The sequence below is a fragment of the Apium graveolens genome, chromosome 4, assembly GCF_009905375.1.
Source record: "Apium graveolens cultivar Ventura chromosome 4, ASM990537v1, whole genome shotgun sequence".
NCBI lineage: Eukaryota > Viridiplantae > Streptophyta > Magnoliopsida > Apiales > Apiaceae > Apium > Apium graveolens.
In genome coordinates this window covers 13229309-13243277 of record NC_133650.1, presented here as the reverse complement: position 1 = coordinate 13243277, position 13969 = coordinate 13229309, and the positions used below count along the sequence as shown (strand labels likewise).

The window sequence follows — 13969 nt, the reverse complement described above, 5'->3', positions numbered from 1 at the left end:
AAATGAGAATATGTATCGAAAGTGTTCGCTTCGAATATCGTATCATATATATTATTGTATTTTGTTATATGTGTATGTGTTACTTGGCCTAATAGTTGAATCGATTGGTTTCTTGCTGGGTTGATAGTTCATTACTTACAATTTCAGGTTTCTTCTGAGATTCGAGTTGGACATCATTGATGTTCGATGATCTTAGGATTGGAGTAGACTCACTTTTGGATTTTTGCTTTTAGCTGCGCTTTGGAAATAGTCTCCTTTGTAATAGAAATTGCATTAGTAAATTATATTTTATTTCAGTTTCGAATTAGAGATAATAGTCCGGAAGAGCGGGCTATTACATTGGTATCAGAGTCGGCCTTCCTTCGGAGTGTATTAAAATTATAAACAGTGAGTGGCATCGAGTAATACATCATTTCTACACATGTAATAATAATCGATTAAAACTTTTATGAATAATGTAAAATGTAATATAATCCTTTTAACCATATATTATACTCGATGCATGTTATGTGTCATGCTCTTCATGGTTTAATCAAGATTTCCTTGATCAATGAGTAGACTATCATTTAAAATCAACATTTGAGCACAACGCCAGTCATTTCATAGTCTAGCTCACACAAGAGACGAATAATATCACTCTAAAATAGGAAGGTTAAGTCTTTTCTAGATCAGTCATATATCTTATAAAAGTCATAATATACCTGAAGTCCACTTTTATCATTACCTGGTCAAAGGCAAATTTTAACATAATCAAAGTATAGTAATCATCGTATACAAATATAACGATTTCACGTCAAAGGACCATTACATCATTATCACTATGAGAATTACTTATGACATAACAGATACGTAGAATCTCACAGTGGGTCTATCCAGCACCATGTATATTTACATCTTCCTGTGTTTTCGACTTTAGTATCACTTTACCTGTGATCAATGAGATGTGATTATCAGTCAAGATAATCTAATATTTATATTGCAGTAAATTAAGATGTAATAAATTATGAAAGAATAATCGATTGAACACAAAAATTATTAATCCAAGTGTCATAAAAAAAATTATAGTTTTGTCTCCAGGGCATAAACACTAACAATAATGATGTTTTACTACAACAAAACTTCATCATAATAAAGTTGATTATGGCAGAAGAAGCTCTCCCACTTGAATTTCAAGACAATGAACTCATTGGTAAAAAGGGAGTTGGTAAGAGGTTTAATACAAATGGAATTCTGTCAAGAAGGACTCTGTGAAGCATGTGAAAAAGGGAATTCAAAGAAAGCATCATATTGAAGCAAGGAAATGACAAGCATTACTGGACCTCTTCAGTTAATTTACATGGATTTATTTGGTCCAGTAAATGTACTATCACAATCAAGGAAGAAATATTCTTTATTGATAGTCATGACTACTCAAAGTACAGATGGGTGTTGTTCTTACAATAAAAGGATGAATCACTACCAATGATTGTTGATCATATAAATATATTTTGATGCAAGTGAAACTACCTATCAGAAAGATCAGTTGGGACAATGAAACAAAATTTAAGAATGCATTTCTTTATGAATTTGGTACATAGTAAGGTATTTTGAGACAGTATTCAGCACTAAGTAATCCATAGCAAAATGGAGTAATAAGAAGGAAGAACCGCACCTTGGTTAAAGTAAGATGGACCATGCTAAATGAATCCATACTTCCTACCTACTTTTGACTGAAGGAGTCTACACAGCATGTTACACTCAGAATCATACCCTGATTAATAAAGAACATGACAAGACTCTTTAGGAGATCATGTCTGACAAAATACCAACACTGAAATATTTTCATGTATTTGGAGTTAAATGCTTTATGGTTAAAGAAGGAAATGAGCATCTTGGAAAGTTTGATTTTAAAGCAGAAGAAGGCATATTTTTTTGCTATTCTCTGGAATCTAAAGCATACAGGGTTTATGTAATTACTGATCAGAAGGTGGTTGAAAGCCTTAATGTAACATTCGACGACACCAAGTTTACAATCCTTTAAAGAAAAAAAGGATTCTGAATATCTAGAATTTGAGAATCTTTCTAGAATAATCCTTTATATGAAGATGAATCATCAAGCCATGGTGGCAGCAACTCATGGGAAGCAAGAAGAGGATCTGCAGTTCATACTCAACTTAATGCTGAACAAGGCAGTAGCATCCGGATCTTCTCTGCCAAGACAAAGGGTATTGAACAGAGACCATCCTTTTAAATTGATCATTAGCGATCCAGACACAGGAGTGAGAACTAAAAGTGCCACCCAGAATGAATGTCACTTCTCAGAGTTTCTTCAAAAATAGAGCCAAAAAAAATGGATGAGGCACTTGAAGATCCATATTGGGTTATTTCTATGTAAGAAGAACTCAATGAATTTAAAAGGCAAAAACTTTGAAAGCTGTTACCCCGTCCTAAAGGCAAAATGGTGATTGGCACTAAGTGGGTATTCAGTACTAAATTGGATGAAGAGGTTATTGTAGCAAGAAACAAGGTCAGACTAGTAGGTAAAGGTTACTCTCAAGAAAAGGGTGTAGATTATGATGAAATCTATACTCCAGTAGCTAGGCTTTAGGCGGTCAGGATGTTTTTTGGCATTCCAAACACATTCACACTTAAAGGTTTATCAGATGGATGTGAAGAGTAGATTCCTAAATGAGGAGCTAGAAGAAGAAAAGTATGTGGAAGAACCTCCAGGCTTTGAAGATCCAAATTTGGTGGATTTTGTATACTTTTTATTCATGACTCTCTATGGTCTCACGCAAGCACCAAGGATATGGTATGACACTTTCTCAAAATTTCTGCTTGAAAATGGTTTTACTAGCGGTGTTATAGATAAAACTCTATTTCATAAAATGCATAAAATTAATAGGATATTAGTGCAAGTATATATTGACGATATTATATTTGGTTCTACTAATGATGATCTTTGAAAGATATTTTTGGAGCTAATATAGAGAATGTATGAAATGAGCATGATGGGAGAGTTGAACTACTTTCTTAGATTATAAGTGAGTCAAAGAAAAGATGTAATATTCATTTGTCAATCCAAGTACATTAGAGAACTTCACAAGAAGTATAATTTGAAAGATTCAACTTCAGCAAAGACTCCAATGGCATCAACCACTGAGCTTGATGAGGACAAAACTGGTAAGAAGATTGACATCACAAGCTATATAGGTATTATCGGTTCATTACTATATCTTAATGCAAGTAGACCAAATATTATGTTTGCAACCTGCTTATATGCTAGGTTTCAAGCTGACCCTAAAGAGTCTCATCTTATAGCTGTAAAATGGATTTTTAAGTATCTTAAAGGAACTCCAAATATTGGTATTTGGTACCCCAAAGGCACATGTTTTGAACTAGTTTGCTATACAGATTCAGATTTTGTAGGTCGTAAGATTGATCAGAAAAGTACTTCAGGAAACTGTTAGTTTCTTGTAAGAAGATTGGTTTAATGAAATTGAAAGAAGTAGCATTCGGTATCACCATCAAATGCTGAAGTTGAATATATAGCAGCTGCAAGCTGTTGTGCTCAAATTTTGTGGATAAGGAACCAACACCGTGATTATGGGCAGCTGATGCAATGATTCCAATATTCTGCGAAACCACAAGTGCCATAACAATCTCTAATAACCCGGTTCACCACTCGAGAATTAAGCACATTGATATTAGGTATCATTTTATCATAGGCATGTCATAAATGGTACTGTGAAATTACATTTTGTACCCATAGATGACCAAATTGCAGAAATTTTCACAAAACTGCTTGATGATTTCACTTTCTCTTAGTTGGTTAGTGAACTTGGGGATGTCAAATCTTTCTAATTGATCAAATTAGAAGTCAAGAACTGCAACTTGTTTCAAATAAATTCACTTTTGAATTAATGTCAATATTTTTAAGACATGTAATTTACCAGTATTCAGTTCTTGTGTATCAAATATTTGTCTGCTTGTATCTAATTGATAAATATTTAAGCAAATAAATATCATCAATTTAATTGAAATTGATTTAATTATAAATAATTAAATTATGAGTAAATTAAATAAAAGCACAATTTAAGTTACAAAGATTATCATATTATTAATTAAATGACAAGTGCTATAATTTTATGATAAAATTTGTGTGTTGATTAAATTATTTGAATTGAAAAATAATTTGGTATTTTATATTATTCACTTGAATTAAAATCTTCACTTTTTGTATGTATGTGTGAAATTTGATTAGTTAGATATTGTAGAAATTGACAAGTTAATTTTCTGAAAATCGATAAGTTATTTTCTGCAAACTGATAAGTTAAACTTTGAAAATCGACAAGTCAATTTTCTGAAAATCGACAAGTCATTTTCTGAAAATCGACATGTTAATCTTTTGAAAATTGAGAAGTCTATTTTCTGAAAATTGACAAGTCATTTTATGAAAACCGACAAGTTAATTTTCTGAAAATCGATATGTCATTTTATGAAAATCGACAAGTTAATTTTCTGAAAATCCACAAGTTTTTTTCCATTAATCTACATTTTTTTTTATTTTATATTATCGATTAGCAACAAAAATGAGATTTTAATTTGTAAAAATTGGCAAGTTTTTTTAAAAAACTGTCGATTAGTAGCATTTTCTTCTTTTATTTTTTTTAATTGTTGATTAGTAGATTTTATTGTCCATTAGCATTGAAAGACTTAACATTTTTTTGTGTCATCTTCTCTTTCATTGTAAATTTCCAGAGATTATACACACATACTTACAAAGCCATTGTTGAACTCGAGAAGGACAATTTTTTTAGTTTCTTCATTACTACTAAAACTCTGTCTCAATTTTGTTTTGAACATAAATTTGTGAATTCCATTACTTGCTATTCATTTGGACTGTTATTTTATTTTTTTTGACCACGTAACTAGGGAGATCCAATTTCAAGTTATTCGAACTTTAGGATTTTTTTGGACCATCACTGCTAATTGTTTATGTAATATCCCTTAATTTTTAGAATAATAATTATAATAAGATATTAGTAAAAAATGATTAAAATTAGATAAGGACTAGGATTTAAAATCGGGTTAGACTAATTGGCCTAAAATTTGGATCAGATTCTAATATGGATAATATGTAGGTTAAGATATAAGGTTTTGTATCGTTATAATTACACCCTATTCGTATTCCTCGGTTTTATCAATTAAAATCCGTAGGGTTTTTTTCCCTCTCAAAAATCAGCAGTCTTGTAAAATTCATAAAAAAATCATCTTAAGTCTGAATCATTGATCTTTGACTTTTCGGAAAGGTCTTTTCGTTCTTTACAACTTCCGAGTTTCATTTTTTCAAGAAAACATTTAGAGGGTGAAAAAGAGTAAATTCAGATCTGGTCCGGTTTTGAGATAAGTTTTTGATTGATCATGCTAGTATTTTCAAGATTATGTGCTATGTCTGTATATTCGATTATCAAAACATTGACTAAGTGATGATATATTTGAAAGTATTATATGTTATAGAATATGTATCGAGATGTATATGTGGTGTCTAGGAGATATCTTTGGATCTGTGATTTATGCCATGGTTTGTAAAAATATCGAATAAGAACTTAGGACCGTAGTCACGGGTTTGTAGTGACAGTTTTCTGAAAATTTAGGACCGTTATCACCGGTTTGTGGTGGTCATGGCATGGATTATGGGTTTTGAATTATTGTTATTTATGTGGTATGTGTATTATGTATATCGAATAAGAATAAGAATATGTATCGAAAATTTTTATTTCAAATATCATATCGTATAAATTATCGTATTTTGTTATATGTTTATGTGTTACTTAGCCTACTATTTGGATCGATTGGTTTCTTGTTAGGCTGTATAACTCATTACTTATAATTTCAAGTTTCGTCTAAGATTCGAGTTGGATAGCATTGGTCTTCGAGGATCTTAGGATTGAAGTACACTCACTTTTGGACTCCCGTTTTTAGCTACGCTTTTTAATAGTCTCCTTTGTAATAGATTTTGCATTAGTAAATTGTATTTTATTTGAGTTTCAATTTAGAGATAATAGTCCAGAAGAGCGGGCTGTTACAATTTAATTGTTCTAAACTCGCGTTTGTAGCAAAATTTCTCATATTATATCATTATTAATTTTGATATTATTCCGTAAAGTTTGAATTTTTTAGTGTTTGTTTAATTTTTCTCTGGTTGTGTCAATACAAAAATTCGTACGATTAATTACAAATTAATTGCCAATCATTTTCTAAAATGGGTGAAAATTTTGTAATTAAGTGAACCAATTATGTGTCCATTTTAGATTTTAATCATAATAAACATGGCCATTTTATTGCTAAGCACGTTATCTGAATCAACATTCACATGTTTGGGACTAACAATATCTAATATTTAAATTCTTTATTTTATAGAGATGGATGCCCAAAAACACTCTTAATGCATTGTGGGTGCTTATATATATGTTTTAAATAAAAATTGGTTATGTTTTCAAATCCATCTACTCCTATTTTTGAAAAGGTTTGACCATGTTCTACCACCTGGGGAGATTACCATTTCTTTACCACATGGTCAAACCTTCTTTGGACCCGATTCTCGTGTGTATCGTATTTCTACTTGAGAATTTTTTGAGGAGGAAGAAGATGGTGCGGTGCTTACTTATCATTGAGATGGGACATTTAATGGTATTCTTTTTGGCATTGATGCGGTGGAGATATCATATTACAGGCAAAATAACTATACACTCTCAATTATACCTCCCACCTTTTAATTAAAATGCTATAAACCTATGTTGACTACAAATAAATATTTGATGAAATTTTATAGGTTCTACGAGCGAATTTTCAGTTGGTCAATTTAACATCAAAATTTTATCTTCGCATTTGGAAGATTATTGTTTTGGCATTATAAGGAGATGGCACACTGCTTATCATTGAGATGGAACATTTGATTGAATTTTTGTTGGCATTGATGCGGTGGAGATATCATATGCTACGGATAAAATAACTATATACTCTCAATTATTCTCCCCTTTTAATTAAAATGCTATAAACCTATGTTGACTATAAATAAATATTTGATAAAATTTTGTAGGTTCTACGAGCGAATTGTCGGTTGGTCAATTTAAGGTCAAAATTTTACCATCGCATTTGGAAGATTATTGTTATGGGATTGTAATTGTTTTTGAAATTTTAACAAAATTGATAGATTGTTTAACACTTTGAATAAATTTAACAAAACTATTTATTGTGTAGGACATTGCACGTGAGTTCAGTTCAATCACATATCGATGGTCTCATGGAGATGTTTTCCAGATCGCTAAAGGTGAACCTACTTGGAACTTTTAAATCAAAAAAGACCACCTTATCACGTACAAGAATCCATGACTAGCAATGGGTACATTTCTCACCAGCATCACATACTAATTATTATTGAGTGTGCTATCATTTGTAATTTCTTTAAACTTCAATTTTTGGGTACATGTATTTGTGTTGCTTGCATCATTTCGCGTGGACATAAGCTTATACTATTATTATTGTTATTATCATTTTAGTCATTTTCGTTTTGTGTTCATACTAATATCGTGTTGTTGTTCGATGTCCACTTGTAGTTATTGAAGTTCTATCACTCATGTTATAAATTTATTTGTAAATCAGTCTCTCAATATAAAATTTGGATTTAATAAATATGTTTGAATTTTTAGATGATATGGAGCGACTGGTTATTGGTAGCGTTGTCTTGAATTTTGTCGAAATTAAAATATTTAGCGACCTCGTTATTGTTTATTGATTGTGTGCATCGAATTATATGTGTATGTTATTTATAATTGATATTTTAATCATTCGACCTATATTAGTTTTGTCATTCGGTTGAAATTTTTTAATTAGTCTATTTGTTTGTTCGAGATTTTCTTGAAAATGGATTTATTTGCTCATAAATCTAGAATTATCGAAAATAAATGATATTAGAGGAAATTCCTAGAAATGCTCAGAATATAGAGAAAATGAAATATATTTTTATTATTGTAATTAAATACAAAATTGGTAATATGACCAATGATATACATGGATGGTGGGGTGGATTAACTCTGGTGTGACCCTCCTTGTTGTAAAACAAAAAATGAACTGTTTTAATGCAATTCCGAAATTGTTTACGTATTTTGGTTATAACTTTAACCCTTGTCGATAGATTTAAAATGGTAAATGAAGAGATGTAATCAAAATTTAGTGGTCAATTTTTATATGAAGCCAGAAATTTATTATTTCGAGATGATATAGAATCATTGTTGAAATATACGATGAAAATATCAAATCACTTAATTGTGAGGGAACCGAGATTTATGGTTGAGATAAAGGATGTTAATGTATCATACGTACTGAATATGATTATTTGGAAATGACGATATCATATTAGAAATTTTGTGACACACAAAATAGGGTGAACAAATTGAAATTGAGATATGGATGATTTATTTGAGATATGTGTTTAATTTAATCCGGTCAAAATAATGAACCAACCTGAATATTGAGAATAAACCATATTTCTCTGTAAGTATCGACTGTGATATTGATAATCCAAATTCAATTTTGGGAAATCAATTTAATTTTGGTGGAAGGAATTTTGAAATGTTCAATTCATGACATGGTGAGTATTGTTTTATCAAATATACGTGGTTTATTAAAAGTAATGGCTACTAGAAGTTTTTGGCCGACACTGAATGGACTATGTTAGTTTGATTGCACTCGAAAATATACGAGTCAGTATATATGGATTGTTCTTCTAATGTATACCAAAAACATACACACTATGAAAGTTGTAGTTAAGAGAAAATTATTTTTATTTCGGTTTTAACGAATAGTGGTCATGTGCATTTTTTAAAACGACATCAACTGGGAGATTTAGTTTGACTTGCATGTTAAAAGCAAAATAAAAATAAATGTAAATATGGGAGATGATTTAATTATTATTTATATTAATTGCAAAATTTATTGAGACCGTTACAATTGCATGGGTGGAGAAAATGAATAGATAACCTGCATATGAAGAATGATTTACAGTCGAAAAAGCATATTAGTTTCTATTTTCGTAACTCGAGATACATTTTCTACGTTCATATCAACATAAATAATAAACAAATATTTTGCTTTAAAGCCAACACATGAGTGTAACATCATTAGCTCTTACAAACATCTATTAGCCCAGATGGTCAAATGACCATTGTACCTGCAAATGTCACACACAACTAGCTTTGGTAAACTAAACTCTCCATGGACTTGCATATGCTCAAAGTACGGTTTCAGAGTTGAATCTTATAAGCTAAAGTTTTTAAAACAGAAGCATCTCCAGTTGTCTAGTCAAATGAAAAATCTAATTAAAAAAAGTAAAGCCAACAGCACACTTCTTCTTCGGAGACTTCTCTGTTACAGCCACCTTCTTTTGTACAATGATCCAGTACTGTCCCAACCTAGCTTCATTCTTTTTACACGGGAAAGTGCCTCCACTCAAGACCGTGATGTATGATCGGACTATCTGTGCAGATATCGGCAATTGGCGCCATTCCGACATCCCCTGGGAGTGTTGAAGTACGTGCACGGCTTCTGATGCCGATTCACCGTAGATGATCTTTGCCCAACTATTTGAGTGTTTGCACCCAACGAAGAGCAGTTCATGGGAGGGGTTGAGTGACTAAAGGCGGCTATCATATTAGCAGCAGCCCGCTGGTTGACCATTAGCAATGTAACCAAATCATTCACTAAAGGATTCAGACCCATTGCTGTTAGAGCAGTTTGTCCTGAGACAGGGTACGGGTGCATCTGGAGTAGAGGTGAATTCCTATGCAGAAGGGATGGCAGCCCATTTAGTGGTGGCTGTAGGCTTGCCGTTTGTGGCAAAGAAAATGTAGCCACTGGTGATATTGGAGGTTCCATTCTCATACCAGCGACAGTTCCATTTTCACTGATTGGACTCTCAATCTCCATATCCGATTCCCAGTTGGTACTTGGTGAGGAATACAGAGGTGACATTGGGGCCATTGTTGCTTCTAGTGATGGTATGTCATTGTTAATTAGGCTCTTATTGCTGCTTGATGTGACCATTGAAGAAACGGTTATTGGAGGGGCAGAGGATTCACCACTAATACAATGTGAATTATGTCCAGGAGTTGTATTTTCCCTTGGAAAGGTAAGTAACGATTCAGGAATGGTTGCAATGGCACTGGCACATGACCTTCCTTTAGCTGTCGAATCACATATTTTTATCAGCTTGTCGACGTCTCCTGGGTTCTGTAGGAGATGGGCTAGCAAGTCCAGGTCAAGAACATCCTGAGCAGGTACCGAAGATGTCCAAGCAATGGGTTTCGGGATGACCACTCCAGTATTTTCTCGGACACGGTAAAACTGGTCAGGTGTTTCGCTTGGAACTGATTTTGTTGCCTCGATTCCAGTGAAACTTTGCCCGCTGAAAAACTTACGAACAGTATCTGTGTTGAGCCATTGCATGAACATGCCCAAACCAACTGCAGGTTCACCTTGCCCCAATGCGACGCCATTTAAAGCATTTACGGCATCAATAGCGAGGGCCATTGTTTCACCATTCATGGATGAACTAGTCAGGAATGGTGAACTGTTGCTGAGCAGGTTGCCTTCCTCCTCCATGGGCATTATCGGGATTATTGGGATTGTGCTGTCAACAAGGTCAGTAGGCTCCCTATGAAGCCTGACATTGAAACCAAAAGTAAAAAAGTAATCAGAGGTGCTAAATTGAAATAAAGTTAAAAAGTAGACTCGGGGAACAAGATAAACTTTACCTAGGATCAGTTGGTACACGTCTCCGGGTAGCCTCTATGCTCTCTTGCCCAGCAGCCACACCCCAGTTAATATCCAAAGTTAACTGTTATTAAAATCCGTGTGTAATAGTCAACATCAACTTATAAAAGAAAAGTTCATAGCATCTTAAACTAAAAAGATATCAAAATGTATGTAATATCAATGTTTCAACTCATACCTTTGGAGGACACATCCATTCTATTTGTGGAATATGACCATGTCTTCCGGGCTCTGGGCTCTCGCAAAGTGTTCCTTTCAATTTGTTCATTGAGATCGATGAAAAATAACTATGATGAGGATAACTGAACACTTATGTTTGCTTCCACACCCCCTTATGGATACACGAACTAGACAAGAAATAACCTGCCAGTTTTAGGATGGAAAATAATAGGATTTAATTATTATTTCTTCAAATGTCTTTCATAATTTTTCAGTCTAGAGAATACGGAGGACCTCTTCAAAGGAAAACGTCCAGCCTACAGACATTTAGTGATAGCTTTGAAATCGACAATGTTAAGACGTGCAAGTTTAAGTCCGACAACACGAACAAGAAAAACAACTTCGTCCTCAACTTCTAAACATCAAGCCCTTTACCCTTAAATAGTCGGCGGAATATAAGAATTTTATAAACTATAAAGTATAACGTTTGACAACATTTTGCTATATAGATAACAAAGATATACAAGAACACACTTGTGCACATCATTGCATATTTCTAATTTGCACAAAAAAAGTCTATAAATGCAACATGCTATAATATAAGACAGGCTTCTCACCGAAAAAAAGAGAAAGATTATGAACACGTGACAGAAAGTTGTAACATGTAGAAAACATTATCTAATTGAGTAACCATCTCACCATCATAGGTTTTTATCAAGTCTCACAATTCATACTTAATTGCACATATTTTTTTTTATTTTCGAGGATTCTACATGTACTTGTACAGATTATGAACACTTGACACACAATTGCAGCATATAACCAATTTTATTTGAATAAGTAACCATCTCGTCTAAAACCTTAAATGTTGTTTTCAACCTATGTCCATAGTAAGAAGTATATACCTCATTGGCCTTTTGCTTAGAAAGAAAAAAACAAAAACAAGTATAGCTAATAAGTTTATATATAATCAGCAAAGTAATACTATAATTATCACAATAGTTAAAAACATCAAAGAACCAAAGGTATTCCAGGTGATGTAATCAGACGAGCTTAAATTGTCAAACATTACTACTTATTCAAAAAAACATCAAAGAACCAGAGGTATTCGAGGTGACGTAACCTGGAGAACTATTAGCATTTTTTTATTATTATTATAAAGTTACAAAAGAGGTTAATATAATGGTTCAATTCCTCTCAATCATATACTATTTCATGCTATTTGATCTTAATTGGGAAGTATACACATTCAAATTCAAATTACATGTTTATAAATTTTAGTATCCAATAATATATATTAGAATTTTATTCAAATTATATATAATTTAAGTGAAATTATGTAAATATTGATGGAAGTGGTGTATCGTATGAGGTGAAATTTATTAAATATCAGTACAAAGCCAAAGCCAAAGATCGGCATATCTCTCTCTTCTTGCAAAGAAATAATTCTTCATGTCAGTAGGTGTCTAGGATATTATTACCATATGTGAAAAAGTAATAATCTAAAAGTGTAACCAAATTAAATATGAGGATAGTTAAGGACCTCCATATGAAGCAAATTCTTTCCATATGACAAAAAATATTGATCTAAAAGTAAAATGGTGGGAATATGATAAAGAGAATACTCAGAGTGCAAATATGAAAGATAATGACCATGCACATCTACACTACACTAAATATGAAAGATAATGGCTGTGCACAACTACACTATAAAATTATATATTTTTAGTAATAAATAAGGGTAAAATTTTATATCTTACCATTGAATGTGATATTTCATTTCTAATTCAATATAGAGTTAAAGGCTTAACAATAAATTTGTAAAGTTCAGGGGTTTACATAAAACTTGTAAAACTTTTGGGACTAAATTGTAATGTATAAGTGAAAGTAATTTCAATATTTTGGAAAAGGTTTGGGGTACTAAACTACATTAAAAGAATAGTAATATGTAAAGGTTTCTTAAATATCTTTTATTGAAACAAACATGCCACCATCGAGGGGCATAAATAGTGGTGTCTCGAAAAGTGCGTGGTTTGATCGTACACATGTTGGTTTAAAGTTCTCACTTGATGTAAATATTTTGAATCTTGTCAAAGATTGTCTGAGTGTGTTTAACTAGTAAAATTGGACAATTGTTTATAACAACGAACAAGTTAGTTTCTCTTGTTTATTTCGAGTCTTCTCTCTTTCACTTCTAATTTTCTTACTAATTTCAATGAGTGATTGATGAACGGTGGTTAAATTAAGTTTTTGATGGTGTTGTTAGGTTTTAGAATTAGAGACATGGTATAATAATAATTGATTGGTATGTAATGCACTAAAATTGGAAAATTAGATTCCTAAAATTTGTCACGCTAGAGAAATAAAACAAGTATATCATATTCCCAACATAAAAACTATTATATCACAATATTCAAATTATGACATAACAATTAAATTTATAATATTTCGTAATTTTTAAATTGTTAATTATATGAATTTTTTTGAAAAAAAGAATAAAATTTGATAAAGATTAAGAACTGAAATTATGGTTGAACAATGAGCCTAATTATAGATTATATTTGAATAAGGATAACTAGTAGAATTATAATTAAGGTTTCGTAACTCTATATATGCGTTATATTCTCTTCTTTCTCTCCTAATCCTTCGGGGTCGCACAGATCTCTCTCGAGATCATAATCTATCTTTCTTCATCATCTTTATTATTTAAATTTATAGGCTTTCCTCACATACAAATCATCTATCTTGTAAAATTTCTTATAAACTCACTGTAAGTCATAGACTTTGGGAAACATCCTTTCGTTATGTACAACTTTCATTATTTTCGGTATGTTTAAGGTTTTAGATGTATAATTTTTGATGGGTTGCATATGATAAGTAACATGTACGCATATACAGAAAAAATATAATATTCGATATGATACCGATGACACTAATCCAATCTCTTCGATATGTGATGTGGGTGTTATAAATACTATAATTAGTTGGAATCCTATTT

General features: G+C 31.9%; 2 protein-coding genes across 2 annotated transcripts; one reads left to right on the top strand and one right to left on the bottom strand.

The window, feature by feature from the left end:
- The first annotated feature begins 3125 nt into the window (after positions 1 to 3125).
- Positions 3126 to 7335, top strand: LOC141718353 (putative mitochondrial protein AtMg00240). The gene is made up of 3 exons (XM_074520736.1): positions 3126 to 3444; positions 7082 to 7161; positions 7243 to 7335. The coding sequence occupies exons 1-3, from the start codon at positions 3126 to 3128 to the stop codon at positions 7333 to 7335; spliced, it is 492 nt and encodes a 163-aa protein (XP_074376837.1).
- Positions 7336 to 9513: 2178 nt separating this feature from the next.
- Positions 9514 to 11080, bottom strand: LOC141718352 (zinc finger CCCH domain-containing protein 30-like). Its single transcript, XM_074520734.1, has 3 exons — positions 10991 to 11080; positions 10794 to 10876; positions 9514 to 10702 (listed from the first exon to the last, which is right to left on the bottom strand). Exons 1-3 carry the CDS (start codon positions 11078 to 11080, stop codon positions 9514 to 9516), a joined length of 1362 nt encoding a protein of 453 aa, XP_074376835.1.
- Positions 11081 to 13969: the final 2889 nt, after the last annotated feature.

Excerpts from the sequence above, each read along its gene's own strand:
- LOC141718352 (XM_074520734.1), bottom strand. The coding sequence starts at position 11,080 with ATGAACAAATTGAAAGGAACACTTTGCGAGAGCCCAGAGCCCGGAAGA. Across the intron at positions 10,877-10,990 it reads AATGGATGTGTCCTCCAAAG|TTAACTTTGGATATTAACTG; the intron begins GTATGAGTTGAA and ends TTTTAATAACAG. Across the intron at positions 10,703-10,793 it reads CGTGTACCAACTGATCCTAG|GCTTCATAGGGAGCCTACTG; the intron begins GTAAAGTTTATC and ends TTTCAATGTCAG.
- LOC141718353 (XM_074520736.1), top strand. The coding sequence starts at position 3,126 with ATGGCATCAACCACTGAGCTTGATGAGGACAAAACTGGTAAGAAGATT. Across the intron at positions 3,445-7,081 it reads GAAAAGTACTTCAGGAAACT|GTTCTACGAGCGAATTGTCG; the intron begins GTTAGTTTCTTG and ends AAAATTTTGTAG. Across the intron at positions 7,162-7,242 it reads AAGATTATTGTTATGGGATT|GACATTGCACGTGAGTTCAG; the intron begins GTAATTGTTTTT and ends TTTATTGTGTAG.